This window comes from Lytechinus variegatus, chromosome 17 (genome assembly GCF_018143015.1).
Source record: "Lytechinus variegatus isolate NC3 chromosome 17, Lvar_3.0, whole genome shotgun sequence".
Classification (NCBI taxonomy): Eukaryota; Metazoa; Echinodermata; class Echinoidea; order Temnopleuroida; family Toxopneustidae; genus Lytechinus; species Lytechinus variegatus.
Window position 1 is genome coordinate 5,628,775 of NC_054756.1, and position 14,505 is coordinate 5,643,279.

A 14,505-nucleotide genomic window follows, 5' to 3' on the forward strand; every position below is an offset into this window, starting at 1 on the left:
TAAACAATAAAAACAAAAGAAATAGTGAGTGAATGACATCATCGACTCTCTCATTTGGATGTAACTGGCTCGTTCGTATAACTATTTTGTTGAAAATAAGCGAAACTTTGAAATGTCATAACTTTCTTATTTTACATCCGATTTTGATAAAATTTTCAGCATTGCGCTTGGCTGATTTTCTCTATTGATCCAAATCAACATTTTTCTGAGGTGGCTTGACCTTTAAAGGACCGTACAACAAAAAGTAAATTTATTCAAGCATGTAAAGCTGAAAATTTCATCAAAATCGGATGTAAGATAGGTATGACAATTTAAAGTTTTGCTTAATTTCACTAAATAGTTATATGCACATTCGGGTATGCAAATGTGGGAACTGATGATCACAATTTCTTTTTTAATTATATGAAATATGAAATATTCTATTTTCTCCTCATGTACTGTGAAACAAAGTTTTATTTCTCCCTGATGAAGTGGAAGTATATTGTTTAAAATTTTATGGTTCAATCAAGTTGGTCCTTAATTATTGTCAAATCGGTAAAAATTGAAATATTGTATAATTCAAACAGTAAAATATGAAAGAAATAGTGAGTGACGGACATCATCGATTCTCATGCATGGGACTGAATTCTATTTTGTGAAAAATAAGCGAAACTTTAAAAAGGTCATAACTTTCTTATACTAACATCCGATTTTGATGAATTTGTCAGCATTATGCTTGTCTGATTTTGCCTAAGTGCATTTCGACTACACCCCATTATATAAAGTGCATTTCTATCTATAAAAATTGAGTGGCAGATGAGTGCACAGTCGATCAATGGTGTAAGTGTTAACCCGTAACGTTAGGCCTATTTCTTTGATTATTTTTTCTCATAGCTTCAATCTGGAAATCATGGAATAATTATAACATATAAAGTCTATATACATCACTTTTCAACAAGTTTGTAGGCGGAGTGGCTTGTAGGCTGTGGTCGCTCTGCATGCATTCTTGGGCGGAGGGGGGGGGGGGGGTCGATGCGATGATCGAGGTACGTGGACGGACTGGGGATGCATTGTGGGATAATAAAGATGTCAGCCACCATGAGTCAACGTCTGTCTGCTAACGACGAGGTTATTTTAAATATCCTCAATTTTCTGTGCATTGCACCAAATTTGTTCGTCAAAATCCCACAGATGCGGAACATTGTCAAAACAGGAAGCGTCAGAGGACTCAGTCTGAAAGGTTTCTTGATGGAAACTATTGTGTAAGTTATTTCAGCGGCTGCCTGCTTACTGTTTAGCGGCTGAGGCTGAGCCGGCGCCGGGTTACCAAGCCCCAGCCCCAGGGAGCTCCGGCTCGCGAACGGCGAAGCGGGCCGGAGGCGGAGCTCAGGCCCAGGGCCTAGGGGCCGTATTCTGAAAATTGTCGTAAGAGAAATATTCTTGTATTTTTAGAGTTACAATAATATCTTTTCTTGTAGTTGTCATGGGTGTCAATTTTCTTGTAACTTTTGCTGAGCTGTCAAAAAAAATAAAACGGTGCATATTTTATCTTGGCAGTGTATACAGCCACACGCGTGTGTCTTTACCATCCAGCCACACGCGTGTGGTTATATCCAGAACACCTATCTGTGGATACCGCCACACGCCGCCAGTAATAACAGTAAGTATGTAGGTCTGACCGTCTATATCACGATCAAAATAACCTCATTTCTTCATTAAATTCTTACATTCTAAACCCCTTTGATATCCTTAGATCGTTTCAATTTCATTCTCACCGTCTTCTCTCCTTGCTTTTCTTGTCTTGTTACAAACGGTCGTCTGTTTAACAGCAAATTCTCTTTTTCTACTTGTGTCGATTCTGGCTTCCTTCGCGGTGGCAGACCCATACAGCGTTAGCGCAGCGCAGTAGTAGACATACACAGTTTGGGTTACGTAAACCCATAGGGCTAACGCTGTATGGGTCTGCCACCGCGAAGGAAGCCAGAATCGACACAAGTAGAAAAAGAGAATTTGCTGTTAAACAGACGACCGTTTGTAACAAGACAAGAAAAGCAAGGAGAGAAGACGGTGAGAATGAAATTGAAACGATCTAAGGATATCAAAGGGGTTTAGAATGTAAGAATTTAATGAAGAAATGAGGTTATTTTGATCGTGATATAGACGGTCAGACCTACATACGGTACGTGTTTTACTGTTATTACTGGCGGCGTGTGGCGGTATCCACAGATAGGTGTTCTGGATATAACCACACGCGTGTGGCTGGATGGTAAAGACACACGCGTGTGGCTGTATACACTGCCTATTTTATTTTACCATTATCCTTTTGTGCATAAAGATAACATTAGGGCCTAAAGGTATTCTGAAAATTCTCTCATCATTGCATTCTGTTAACTTCCTTGCAAAATACAAGAAAATTTACAAGAGGTAGGGCCTAGGGGGCCCTATCGCTAATGCAGTTTCGCACCGGCCGATTACCAGCATGACCAGCACACCTAATTTGTTCCCGAATGTCATGACAAGTCTCTTTCTCAGTCACATTTCGATGTCAGTATATCCACCACTTTTCAAAATATTTTGATCGGGAATGGCTGTATTTCGGCTTCGAGTTCGATCTCAATGTCGTTGATCGACACGGCGTAGATCTAGACATAAGACATCGCTTCGCGAATCGCTTGGATTCACCGTGCACCGTAATGTTGATATCAAATGAAGTTAGCAACCAAATGATGCGAAAATGTGGCGAACAAACTGCCAGCATGCCGCATGCGAATCTATGTTTGCATGATTTGGTTGCTAACTTCAGTTCATATCAACATTACGGTGCACGGTGAATCCAAGCGATCCGCGAAACGATGTCTACGCCGTGTCGATCAACGACGTTGAGATCGAAGTAGAAATACAGCCACTCCCGATCACGATATTTTGAAAAGTGGTGGATACATTGACATCGAAATGTGACTGAGAGACTTGTCATGACATTTAGGAACAATTATTGGTGATGAGGTATGCTGGTAACCGGCCGTTGCGAAACTGCATTAGCGCCGAGGTAGGGGGGGGGGGGGGGATTGTAACTTATTTATGCATGCGATATTTGTCCGTTTGCAATAATTTTTTCTTGCTGCATTCCGCAAGAACACTGTGTCTTGATTGGTAAACTTTTCAGCAATTAAAAATTGGTGTTCGAGACAATGAATCTTTTCAGAGAAAATATGTCTTTGAGAAGAGCCACCTGTACAATCATGAGCGTCGGGGGCGCAAATAAATTACTCCTCATAATATCAACAAGTAATGCACTTCATTTTTTTCAGATGAGAGGGTTCTATATGTTGACCTAAGCATATAAGTTTAGTTTAGTTTACTCCAACGATGTTGTAGGACGAAGCCTGTTCATCGATCAAAGTAGAAATGTCTATTGTTGCTCTCCTTCAGACAAAATTAGATGCGCTACTTATGTTGGCATGGAGGGGTGGCAGGGGTATCGTAGACAGTGAAAAATCCCATGGAAACACACAAGAAACGAAAATTACTCAAAGTCATAGGCAATCTTCTCCCAATGCTTATCCAGTCTATTCTTAAAAGCAATCACTGAACAAGCAGTAACTACATCTTCTGGGAGACTGTTCCACACATCTATCACTCGGTTAGCAAAGAAAAACTTACGCACATCAAGACGCGAATATCTTCTCTAGCTTTAAGGAATGACCTCGCGTTTTACCACCTTGTCTCAGATAGAAAAGTTCAGAACTTGAATCATAGTAACCATGCAGATATTTGTACACATCAATCATGTCACCTCTTTTACGTCGATGACTGAGTGATGGCAATTTCAGGAGGCGAAGACGTTCAGAGTATGATAGGTGCTTAATACCTGGGATCAATTTAGTAGCTCTACGTTGGACACTTTCTAACCGCCTCTGCTCACCCAGCTTATACGGTGACCACGCAGCCTGGCCATACTCTAAGATAGGCTTAATGATTGGTTGATGATGAAATATTCCCTGATATTGGGCATGTCAGAATTAAAATAGGGGACGTCCTTACAGAGATAAGACAATTTTCAGAGTACCAATTTAAGAGAACTTTAGCGAGCTACTATCTTGCTGACTAACAAGAAAAGTTGATGATTTTCAGAATACCACCCCAGGACTTGTCTGTAATTTTAGGCAGCTGGTACTCTCCAAAAGGGGGTAGAACGGGGTCGCAATATCACCCCAAATAAAGGGGAAAAAGTAAATCATGCACTTTACCTCCATTACATAGATGAATGTCTATCGTGACACAGAATCCTGAAATGGAGGCACAAACTGGACGGTGGACCCTCAAAAAAAAGGAAAAGTTCCGTCTCGTTCGTTCTCCTTTCAAAATTTAAAATAATATGGCTGATCGATACGGAGAACAAGTGCGACATTGCAGTCTAACTTTTCCTTCCTTTGAGGTTCCAGTTTTTGCCTCGGATGTCAGGATTCTGTATCACAAAGCTTCATCCATAATCTAGGTAAGTGCATAATTTATTTCCCCCAGTTTCATGAATTTATTTGGAGTGCTATTGTGACGCCATTCTACCCCATTTTGGAGAATTCCCATGTCTTCCTCGTATGACACGGACGAAGCGGGCCAGAGCTCCCTGGGTTAAGCAGGGGGTTGAACCTGGCTGAGGTGCTGCTGAGCTTGACTCTAGGCTCGGCCTACTAAACTTTAGTTAGGCAGCGGGAGGTGGAAATCCCAGGCCAGCGTAGCCGTTGTTGGCGGCAAACTGATTGAGTATGTCGACATTCAGTAGAGGCGCTGGTCAGAAAATTGGGATTGTATCATACCAGTTACAGGGACTGTCTCAGTTTTCAAAGATTTCTCCACACAAGAAATGCAGGAAAGTTCATTCACCTGTCAAGACTCCCCGTACTATTCATATCTGGAATCATCTGCCAGCTAAAGCAGTTACTGCCCCATCAGTTGCTGTCTTCCGGGGGGCTGCCCTTCCTGTCATCAGAGGGTTAAAGCCTCCTGTAGGTTCCAGGATGCTGTAAGCACTAGGAGCATGATTTTTACTTGCACTTCACCAATTTTATTGTAAATAGAATTCCAACAAAATTGTCTGCACCACCACCTCCTGTCACAGCACATCCCATTCCAGTTTAGCTTGGAAGAGCTGCTTAAGGGATTATTCCTTCAAGGTTCAAGTGACAACACCAATCAAGGGCGCTAGTCAATGTAAACATTTCTGGTTTCATAACAGGATTATTGGAAGACTGTAAGTCGTGAAAAAAAGACGGTGAACAGGGGGGTGGGGATTGAGGTCACTGAATCTATTTTAAAGCCTGTGTATAGCTTTGGTAAAGGGTCAATAATGTGATTGATAATCGAATATCATCTAATATGACAGTCTTACTGAAGCGTAGAGACCGTTAGATATTTTTCCAACTGCACTTCTCTGAGAAAATTTCAAATATTCAAATCTTGGATATATAGCGCCCTCTCTCGGCGAAGCTTGTTTTAAATTAAAAAATGGGCATTCAAGCACTTATCTTATAAATTTAGTGATTAAATATCCAAAAGTTACAGACAAAGAACATATCTTGAAAGTTTCAGCCCATTCCATGATTTGGAATAGGATTTAATTGAAAGACAAAAACACACAGATATTTTAATTTGATCGGGTGACCCGATCAAGTTAAATTTCCATGTAAAATCGCAAAATTTATCCTGTAAAACACATTTTCATTTCATATCCTCCACATCATAACTGTTATAGGGCATATCCATTCATATTAGCTAGCAATGAATTGGAATAGTGATAGGTGCATTTTGGTGGATTTACCAAAACTATACACAAGCTTTAAGCACTCTCCAAATCCTGTAATTGCTTTGCTGTCTTTTACCCTTTTCATAAACCTATCCTCCAATTAGCCGCCTAAGAGGAATGCGGATAATTCAATAAAAATTGCTTTCACAAACTCCGAAAATAAGCCGCATTAATTTTATGAGCGCCCGTCCTGAAAAAGGCGGATAATCGTCATGACAACTGGACACGCCCCCTGCGATGTGGTTGTGTTGGAAAAGGGTGACCTTGTGACCGCACCATGGCAATTATCCGCATTATTTGGGAATGCGTTCATAAACTCAAAATCTTGTCCCGATGCTGCTATTATGCGGATAATAGCAGCATCAAAATGATGCGGATAACTCTGGTCCTCCAATTTTACAACCAAATTATGCTGCTATTAGCCGCATAATTCGGTTTATGCTCTATTCTTTGTTTATATTTGAATATGTTACCATGTTTTATATTGGTGTTTGTTCACGAAGGGCCTCAAGGAAAACCAGCTTGTTGCTGATTGAGCTACCCTTTTAAATATTTGAAATAAATAAATAAATAAATTATTGGGTTTATGAAAGGGGTATTTGTCTCGCAGGGGGAAGGGAAAAAAACAATCGTCCCCTAAATCTAAAACAGAGAGAGTCTCAATTATCAAGACATGATTTGTCTTGGTTTATGAGGATAGACCCTATCCTTGTTTTCTGGGACAATCCCAGTATTTAGGAGTATGGTGTTTACATTGACTTTAATGGGGCTAATTATGTGTTCATTAGGTCATATCTAAGGCCCCTGGACCGATTCCCACCAATGGGTCGTGGAGGTATTTTACCATGCTCTAACAAAATATGGTATCAAACATGCTGAAATGCAATGAGTGTTTTGTGACATCATCACTTTGGTATACTTTCATTCATAATTGTCTTGTGACCGTGGCTGGATGATGTCACATAATAATCGAAAGTGTACGTGGCCCGCTTTCGATGAACGCTTTAAATAGTTATGTCTTTTTTTTTGTTTAATTTGTTTTCAGATACATGGTTGGCTTGCTGTATTACTTCACCAATAATTTTCCCTTCCTGGTTTATGCAGAATACATTGCTCTTGAAATACAAGGTAAGTGTATAGGGGTCCGGGAGGGGAAACTGAAATTGTAGTCGGATGGGGATGCAAGGTTGAGAACTTCATTTACTGCATCAGGCGTTCGTTTCATAAAGCTGTTCGTATGTTACGAGCGACTTAACAATCTACTGGTGATCCTATCTTGTGGTAAATGATACCAACTTTTCAATGGTATTGATATAGTCCCGAAGAAAAGATCACAAGTCGTTTGTAAAGTCGCTCGTTGCTTACAAAGAGCTTTATGAACTAACCCCCTCCTGGTTACATGCATCATAGTGTGGATAAAATTCCCACTCAAGGAGGGTAATTCCACGGCTGTGAGTCAAACCCATGACCCTCTAATTGAAAGGCCGAAGTCTAAACTATCAGATCACGATGCTTCCACAATTAGGTGGTGTTGCCCTTGACTTTTAGTTTGGAAACCTCAACGGAGGACAAACAATACTTGACTCTGCATTCTGACTCATTAAAAACAAACGATTGCTTTAAAAAATATAGTTTTACCTCTGAAAAGAGATGGGATCTGGAAGTGGGTAGCTTGAAAGGAGAGGGAGGACCAATTACATGGAAAGAAATGGTGAAGAAGGAAAGCAGTAAGAATGGTCTGAATGAGGAGGATGATCAAGAGAGAAAGGATTGGAAGGAGGGGTGTCTGTCACTATGGTACAAGATTTATCGTTAAAGGAAAAATGCTGACTGAGATAAATGATGATGAAGACTCAGTCCAAAATTCTTATCAGTTCTTTTCTCTTCTTTTTACCAGCGCTCTGTTTTCAATTTTTACTGCTTTTAAAAACAACTATTTGTTTAACAATTTAATCAGATGCAATTCTCCGACAAGCTTTCATGACCCACAATGTAGAGATGAACATTCACTCCTGTACAATTTAGATACTTTTTTTGGGGGGTTCACCTTATTTACCTTTACTCCAAGTCAATGTTTAAATATGAACCTTTTATTGATACTGTATGTTTTCTCCTATTATTTGCAGCTCTATTGATGGTTCTCGTATTTCTTCATTACTCAAATGATTTGGATGTCAGGATATTACCGGTTGCAGCTTTGTATCCTTTTAGCCAGCAGAGGCACCCAACCTTTTAAACATCAATATCAGTCTGCTTTTTACATGGGACTCGGGGTGATTATTTTCCTCAAAAATGCTTAAAGAGCCCTAGAAATTATGAAAGAGCTCTGGATAAGCCTCAATCACTGCAATGTAAAACCTTGCCCAATGCTGCATTTTTTGAAGCTGTTGGATCAAGTGAATATTATCCGATTAATGAATGTGCCTTTGTGACATAAACATTAAAATTTGTAATTTCTGAAAGGTTTCCATGGCAAAGAAGAATAGTGTAGTTGGTTTCTTGGTACATCATGTATCTTTCTTGGGCAAGTGTTGGTCCTGAAACGGACCAAACTCGACGTTTCAATAAGTGTGTTCTTCTCATGTCTTGAAGACGACCAGAACACACTTATGGAAATGTCAAGTTTGGGTGGACATTTTCAGGACCAACACTTGCCCAAGAAAGACACACGGTGTACCGTGAAACCTACTACACTATCAAAATTTCTGTTACTGCACTAATAACTTTGTTTTTTTTGGGTCAAATTCTCTCATGTTAATGAATCAATCGTTATCAAATTGCTTGGAATAATTCCTTAACCATTACGTTGCTTTTTAGATTTTTTCTTGTGACAGCCATTATAGGATCAGGGTCTCTTCCAACCTCCATTATTGCTTTTTTCTTTGTAAGTATTCTTTATATGTTGGAGTTTTCTGTGAACAATGATTTGATTTTTCTTCTCAGATTATTCAACAGTTTAGGGCGCATGCATGAATGGGTAAAATATACAAGGCATAGCAATGCGATGTGCAGTATACAGCACAACTACGCTCTGTGACGTCATAATGAACTACAGGTCAACTACCAAAATTGATCCTATGAAGTGCTAATGGCGTAATGTGATATGACTTGTTATAAAATCAAATATCTCCCTCTTTTTTTTGGGGGGGGGGTAGGTGGGATAGATAATATTTATATCGGATGGCATTTTATCATGAAATACCAGAAATATTCCTCTCGTTAGGGCCAATATTCCACTCATCTGTGATTCGAGGAATATTTTCCCGAACTCTTGTAATATTTCATGTATTCCATTCTGAGCCATCCAATATAATATAAAAATTCATACGTCTTGAGCCGCGACACCCGCGCATATGCAATTTGTGATTGTCATGTTTTTGAAGGGAGTATTCGTGTGAGGAAATGGGTACTGGCTCTAAATCACAGTTTTTTAGACTGATAGAAGCATGGTCAAGGAGTGAAACAGTGAAATTTAAGATGAGTTGGATACATGTAGATGTGAGGTCATGTTTTTGCATGAATTATATTTTTTACCAGAATTGTATTTTTTACCAGAATTGTATTTTTTACCAATAAAAAGTGACACTTTTTGTCCCTGGGAGTGTCAATCCGTTGATGAGCCCTGATGGTTCTGGTAGGTGTAGCGAGGTTTAACAGTAGTGAAGTGTAGTGGAGCCTACACAAACCATCGCCTGAGGTATGCTTTAACTTTGAACCTTCAGATAGGGCATGACTACAGGGGATGTTTCACAAGGAAATCAGAATGACTTATGGGGTGTTGCAAGAAACTTGTGATCACTTGCAAGTCTGTTTTTGTTCCCGAAATCAAGTATATGCTGTGCAATTGATTGCTAATCTGCTCCATGAAACAAGGAGTGTAATCTGATTTGCTATAGTTAAAAGTGATCAATCAATTGTAAAATTGCAACATAATATTTGTGATTGATTGCAAATATTTTCTTGCAAACACCCCCTTAGAGTCCCACTTCAATTTCAGTTGTGTGCAGTTTTTAATCCATCACCTCATTGGTCAGACATTGCATGCAGATTAAGCATTAAATAACTTGCGTTGGCATTCAAGCATGACTCTAAGGGAATGTTCAATGCCAATTTTCAAATTTAATCAGCAACATGAATCATTATTGATAACTAAATTGCAAAACACAAAACGTAAACACGATCAGCAGTGCACTGTTCAGTATCGAAAATTTATAAAGCTGATTATTTGTAAATTTTCTTTGACCCTATGTAGGCGGGGGCCTCCGAGGCCTCCCTCAACGAGTCGCGCGATATTTTCGCCGCGCAAATTTGTTTGGCCGCGCTGCTCGCTGACTTTTTACTTTCAAGTCTTGCACAACTTTTGGGACCAAATTTGTGTCACCCAGATATGCGGTTCCGAAATTATGCAACGTTATGTAAGTGCATGTAAGTGCATGTCAGTAAGTGCATGTCAGACGTTATGTAAGTGCATGTCAGACCAAAAATTGCTCAAAAACGTGATTTTGTGTACAAAGTCAATGTAAATTATGTTTTCAACCAAAAATCATAAATGTATGATTATTTTTAGTTTTGCTGGTCTAAATGAATATCTAATGCACTAAATCAGTTGTCAATCCAATATTTCTAGTTCTTGGAGGAAAAAAGTTGAATAAACCTAATAACATAATATAATACAAAAGAACAAGTGGGGATGTGACATCAGCCCAGCTAATGAATATTCATGATGACTGTTTTCACAAAATATTGCCAAACTTTTAATAAAATTCAATAACTTTGTTATTTGTTATCCGATTTTGATGAAAATTTCGGCATTTTGCTCAGTGAATTTTACTCTATTTATTAAAGCTATAAATTCTTTCAGCCCGGACCTTTTAAGATTGAAGTTAAGGTAATAGTTGGCCATTCTATCAGTGTGCGGAGTTTACAGTGGAGCAATTGCCGCTGGAGCAAATTTGATAGAGCCTATTTAGTTTTGGTTTTGGATTACATATGTAATCCTGAGTTATTCCTATGATTTTCCTTGCATTTTTCTTCAGTCCATGAATCTACCTCTGAATGCAAGCAGTAAACTACTCGCATTGAACACCATCTATAGTACAAAGAACTCGGGATCAGCTAGTTTTCTCATGTGGTCTATATCTGGTTTGACGTCAGCTGGTAAGTAAAATGGATTTGTTTAGCACCATAGCGCGCAAGTTTTCACTCGGGATGGATTACTATTTGCTAGCACCATACTTTGCAAGATATCATTGGAAATACCTTTAAATGAGATGGCTTTAGGTGGAAAGCAAACTTTGGGAACCATTAGAAATTGTTCAGGACATGGGAAAGTGAGATAATAAATTTATCATACAGGCTTTTTATTCCTTCTCTTTTTTATAGATTGTTCTTTTGGCCTGATGTGACCATCATAAAATGGTGAAAATTGGCCCATGACTGCCACATAATAAACCATAATTAAATAATGTGACAATAGTTGTTAAGATGGAATGGGCAGTCAACCCAAACCAAATATGGCACGGGGTCAAAGCCACTTGCTCCTGGGACTGAATCGGTTTCCCCCATCACAGCCCGTACGGATGCAAGCTAGGGTTGTCATCCCCAAAGGGAGCCTGGTCAGCTAGAAGCCAAGCTAGACTAGCTAGTAGCCTTGACTTCTAACCTCCCCTATTTCTGTGACTTTATAAAGCACTTAGTAGTCATGAATCTCTATCTAATGTGGTTTGACTGTGTGTGATTTCTATCTGAATGGTGTCCTATTCCCCTTGAAAAATGAGGGCAATTGTTCTTTAAGCAGTGTTGCATGGAAGGTTGAAATTCAACGACCAAGGCCACAGACAAAGCCAGGGCCACATTATTGTTGAGTTACAGGCTACCTTATACTTCACCTTTCTGAGTGTTGTTAAAGATAAGTGCTTTTGTTTGTTTGGCCCCCAAAAAACGCTCCCTCTTTTAAGTTTATTATGCACGTAATATTGATACAAAAGAAAAATAGAAACACATTACTTTTTGAAAGAATCATGTATTTTGTTTATTTGAGATATTTTAAAATCTTGTCTAATTTCTCTGTTTCAGGTCGTATAGCAACAAATCTCATGACAAAACCAGATTACCTGGGTGAGTTTTTTTTTATAAATTTTGTATAATTGTATAAACACATAATGATTGAAGACCAATTTTTGAGTAATTTACACATGTATTGCAAAGTACATTCATGAATGATAACAATTTAGATATGCCACATTTAGATAGTTGTGGTGACTCTAAGTGTCTGTATGTACGAATAAGAAATATTTGTGCCAGTGGAATCTGGAAAAAATTGTGTAATTGTTGAAAAATTTAAGATCATATGGAGGAGTATAGACATGGGGATAAAGAAAACATGTAAAATAAGTACCGGGTACTACAAATGTACAAATGAAAGTATTAGGAGAGGCAGAAAGGCCAGAGCCTTATATTAAAAGCCACTTGAAATTTTCTAAATTATTGATTAAAGGTAGCAAAGTAAAATTGATAAAAAATAATACTATTTAAAGCATTCACACATACATCAACATCAACACACATACACCATTCGTTAACAAACTCAAGCATACTACACACACGCATAATATGTATGTATATTTTCTCATGTTAGTTTTACTGTGTATAATAAAATATATTTTGATTGTTATTTATATGCAGAATCCCAAGGGAGAGCCATTTTTATGTTGATTGGGCATCCTGTTGAAATATTGTTGATAAATAAATATTTCATTTTTACATTTTTCTTTTTTTCTTTCTTTCTTTCACAACTCTCATTCTAGTGTTAACCAATTTCACAGTAGCAGCGACTCTCAGCTTCTCAGTGTGTTGTGCAATCATCATCTACCGTCCTAGCGAGAAGAAGTTTGAATAGATGTTGGACCAATCAAGTATTCCAACCAATCAGACCCTGAAGAAGAAAAGCATTGTGGGAAAAAATATCCCATTGGTGTAGCAGCTATTGAGGTAATTTGTGATTTTTGTACAGTACCGTGGAAGAAGTTTGAATAGATGTTGGACCAATCAAATATTCCAACCAATCAGACCCTGAAGAAGAAAAGCATTGTGGGTAAAATATCCCATCGATGTAGCAGCTATTAGGGTAATTTGTGATATGCAGTACCATGGAAGAAGTTTGAATAGATTAGAATGATGTAGATGTTTAGACCAATCTGTTCTTGAAGAAGAAAAGCTTTGTGGGAAAAATTATTCCATTGATGTAGCAGCTATTGAGGTAATTTGTGATTTATATACAGTACCGTGGAAGAAGTTTGAATAGATTAGAAAGATGCAGATGGTCGGACCAATCAGTTTTTGAAGAAGTAAAGCATTGTGGGTATAAGTTGAATCGCTTGGGACTTCAAAAATTAGTAGTCTGCTTTTACAGAGTGGATTTCTTGTCCGAATCAACTTTAACTACATAGGTTTGATAGCACATGCTTTGCCTGTTCTGGTCTAGTGATTGCTTTGGCTTACCGGTAAATGATTATTGAACTTCTTGGAGGTTGTCTTATGCAGGCTAAACTGTAATCTAATTACCTTTTTGTTTCTTGAGGAAAGAAAGATATGACATGGGCCATGTGACATTAAAAAAAGATAAAATTATTTGTAAAATTAATTGTGATTGCTAGTTTATGGCAATCCATGTACAAGATATTTACAATCGATTGTAGATATTTATTGTACTTCTGTGTTACATGGCCCGATGTCTTGGAAATCTGTCCAATCACAGTTGGCAATAGTATTAATTGTTACTATGATGATATTCTTTCCAGTTGTGTGCCTTTACATAGCTTTAATTATACACAAATGAAAGCTATGGTAAAAATCTGAAGTTGAGTTTTAGAACAGGTGGCAATAAAATGACCACCAAATTTTGTTCTGAAAAAAAAAAGATATATCTGCCAATTAATTCTGGGGCCCGTCTTACAAAGAGGTGCGATGGTCTGATCAATGGCAACTATGGAAAGCCAGCAAAGTCAACATATTCAATGCATGATTGCTCAAAATTTATTCGGGATATGAATGTATATCCATTATATAAATTCATTGATTTCTTGACAGTTTGGTTTTTCTCCTTTGTTTACATAGGACATTTTGCACATTTCCTGTAGAAAAAATTATGACACTGATGGATTTCCATATAGAAAAGATTAATTGGATCAATCTTAACTCTTTGTAAGAGAAGGCCCAGTGATAGAATGGTGTAATCGCTTGGAAATGGCCGTAATAGGCATGGAATTCTTGTGTGAGGTCTTTTTCCAAGCAATAATCTTTATAATACACTGCCCCACATGTGCTTATATGTGTTAGCAATGTTCAGTGTGATCAGTTGGCTTAGATTTCATGATTTTACTACATGGCCCCATCTTACAAAGAGTTATGATTGATCCAATCAATCGTAATTCTCTGGAGATCCATCAGTTTCATAATTTTTTCTACAGGAAATTTTCACAATGTCCTTCATAAGTGAATTTTCAAGAAAACAATGACTGCTTGAATATACATCATATAGTTGGAAAATATTTTGAACAAACCTGCATAATAGATGTTGACGTCACTGGCCATCCATAGTTGTGATTGATCGGATCAATCGCAATTCCTTGTTAGATTGGGCCTAGAATTAAAAAAATGTACATGAACCAAATCTAAATCTATGATGACACTGTGACTCTTTGGCCCCGTCTTACAAAGAGTTGTTA

The 14,505-nt window shown here is 38.1% G+C and overlaps 1 protein-coding gene across 2 annotated transcripts; it reads left to right on the top strand.

Annotated features, from left to right (window-relative positions):
• The first annotated feature begins 1,044 nt into the window (after positions 1–1,044).
• Positions 1,045–13,672, top strand: LOC121431395 (solute carrier family 66 member 3-like). Of its 2 annotated transcripts, XM_041628959.1 has the most exons (7): positions 1,045–1,241; positions 6,825–6,907; positions 7,906–7,978; positions 8,597–8,663; positions 10,816–10,936; positions 11,855–11,896; positions 12,586–13,672. In XM_041628959.1, the coding sequence occupies exons 1-7, from the start codon at positions 1,045–1,047 to the stop codon at positions 12,675–12,677; spliced, it is 675 nt and encodes a 224-aa protein (XP_041484893.1). In that variant the 3' UTR covers positions 12,678–13,672. The 2 variants fall into 2 exon arrangements, with proteins under 2 accessions (XP_041484893.1, XP_041484894.1); XM_041628960.1 differs by lacking the exon at positions 11,855–11,896 and having other exon boundaries at positions 1,060–1,241.
• The last annotated feature ends 833 nt before the right edge of the window (positions 13,673–14,505 follow it).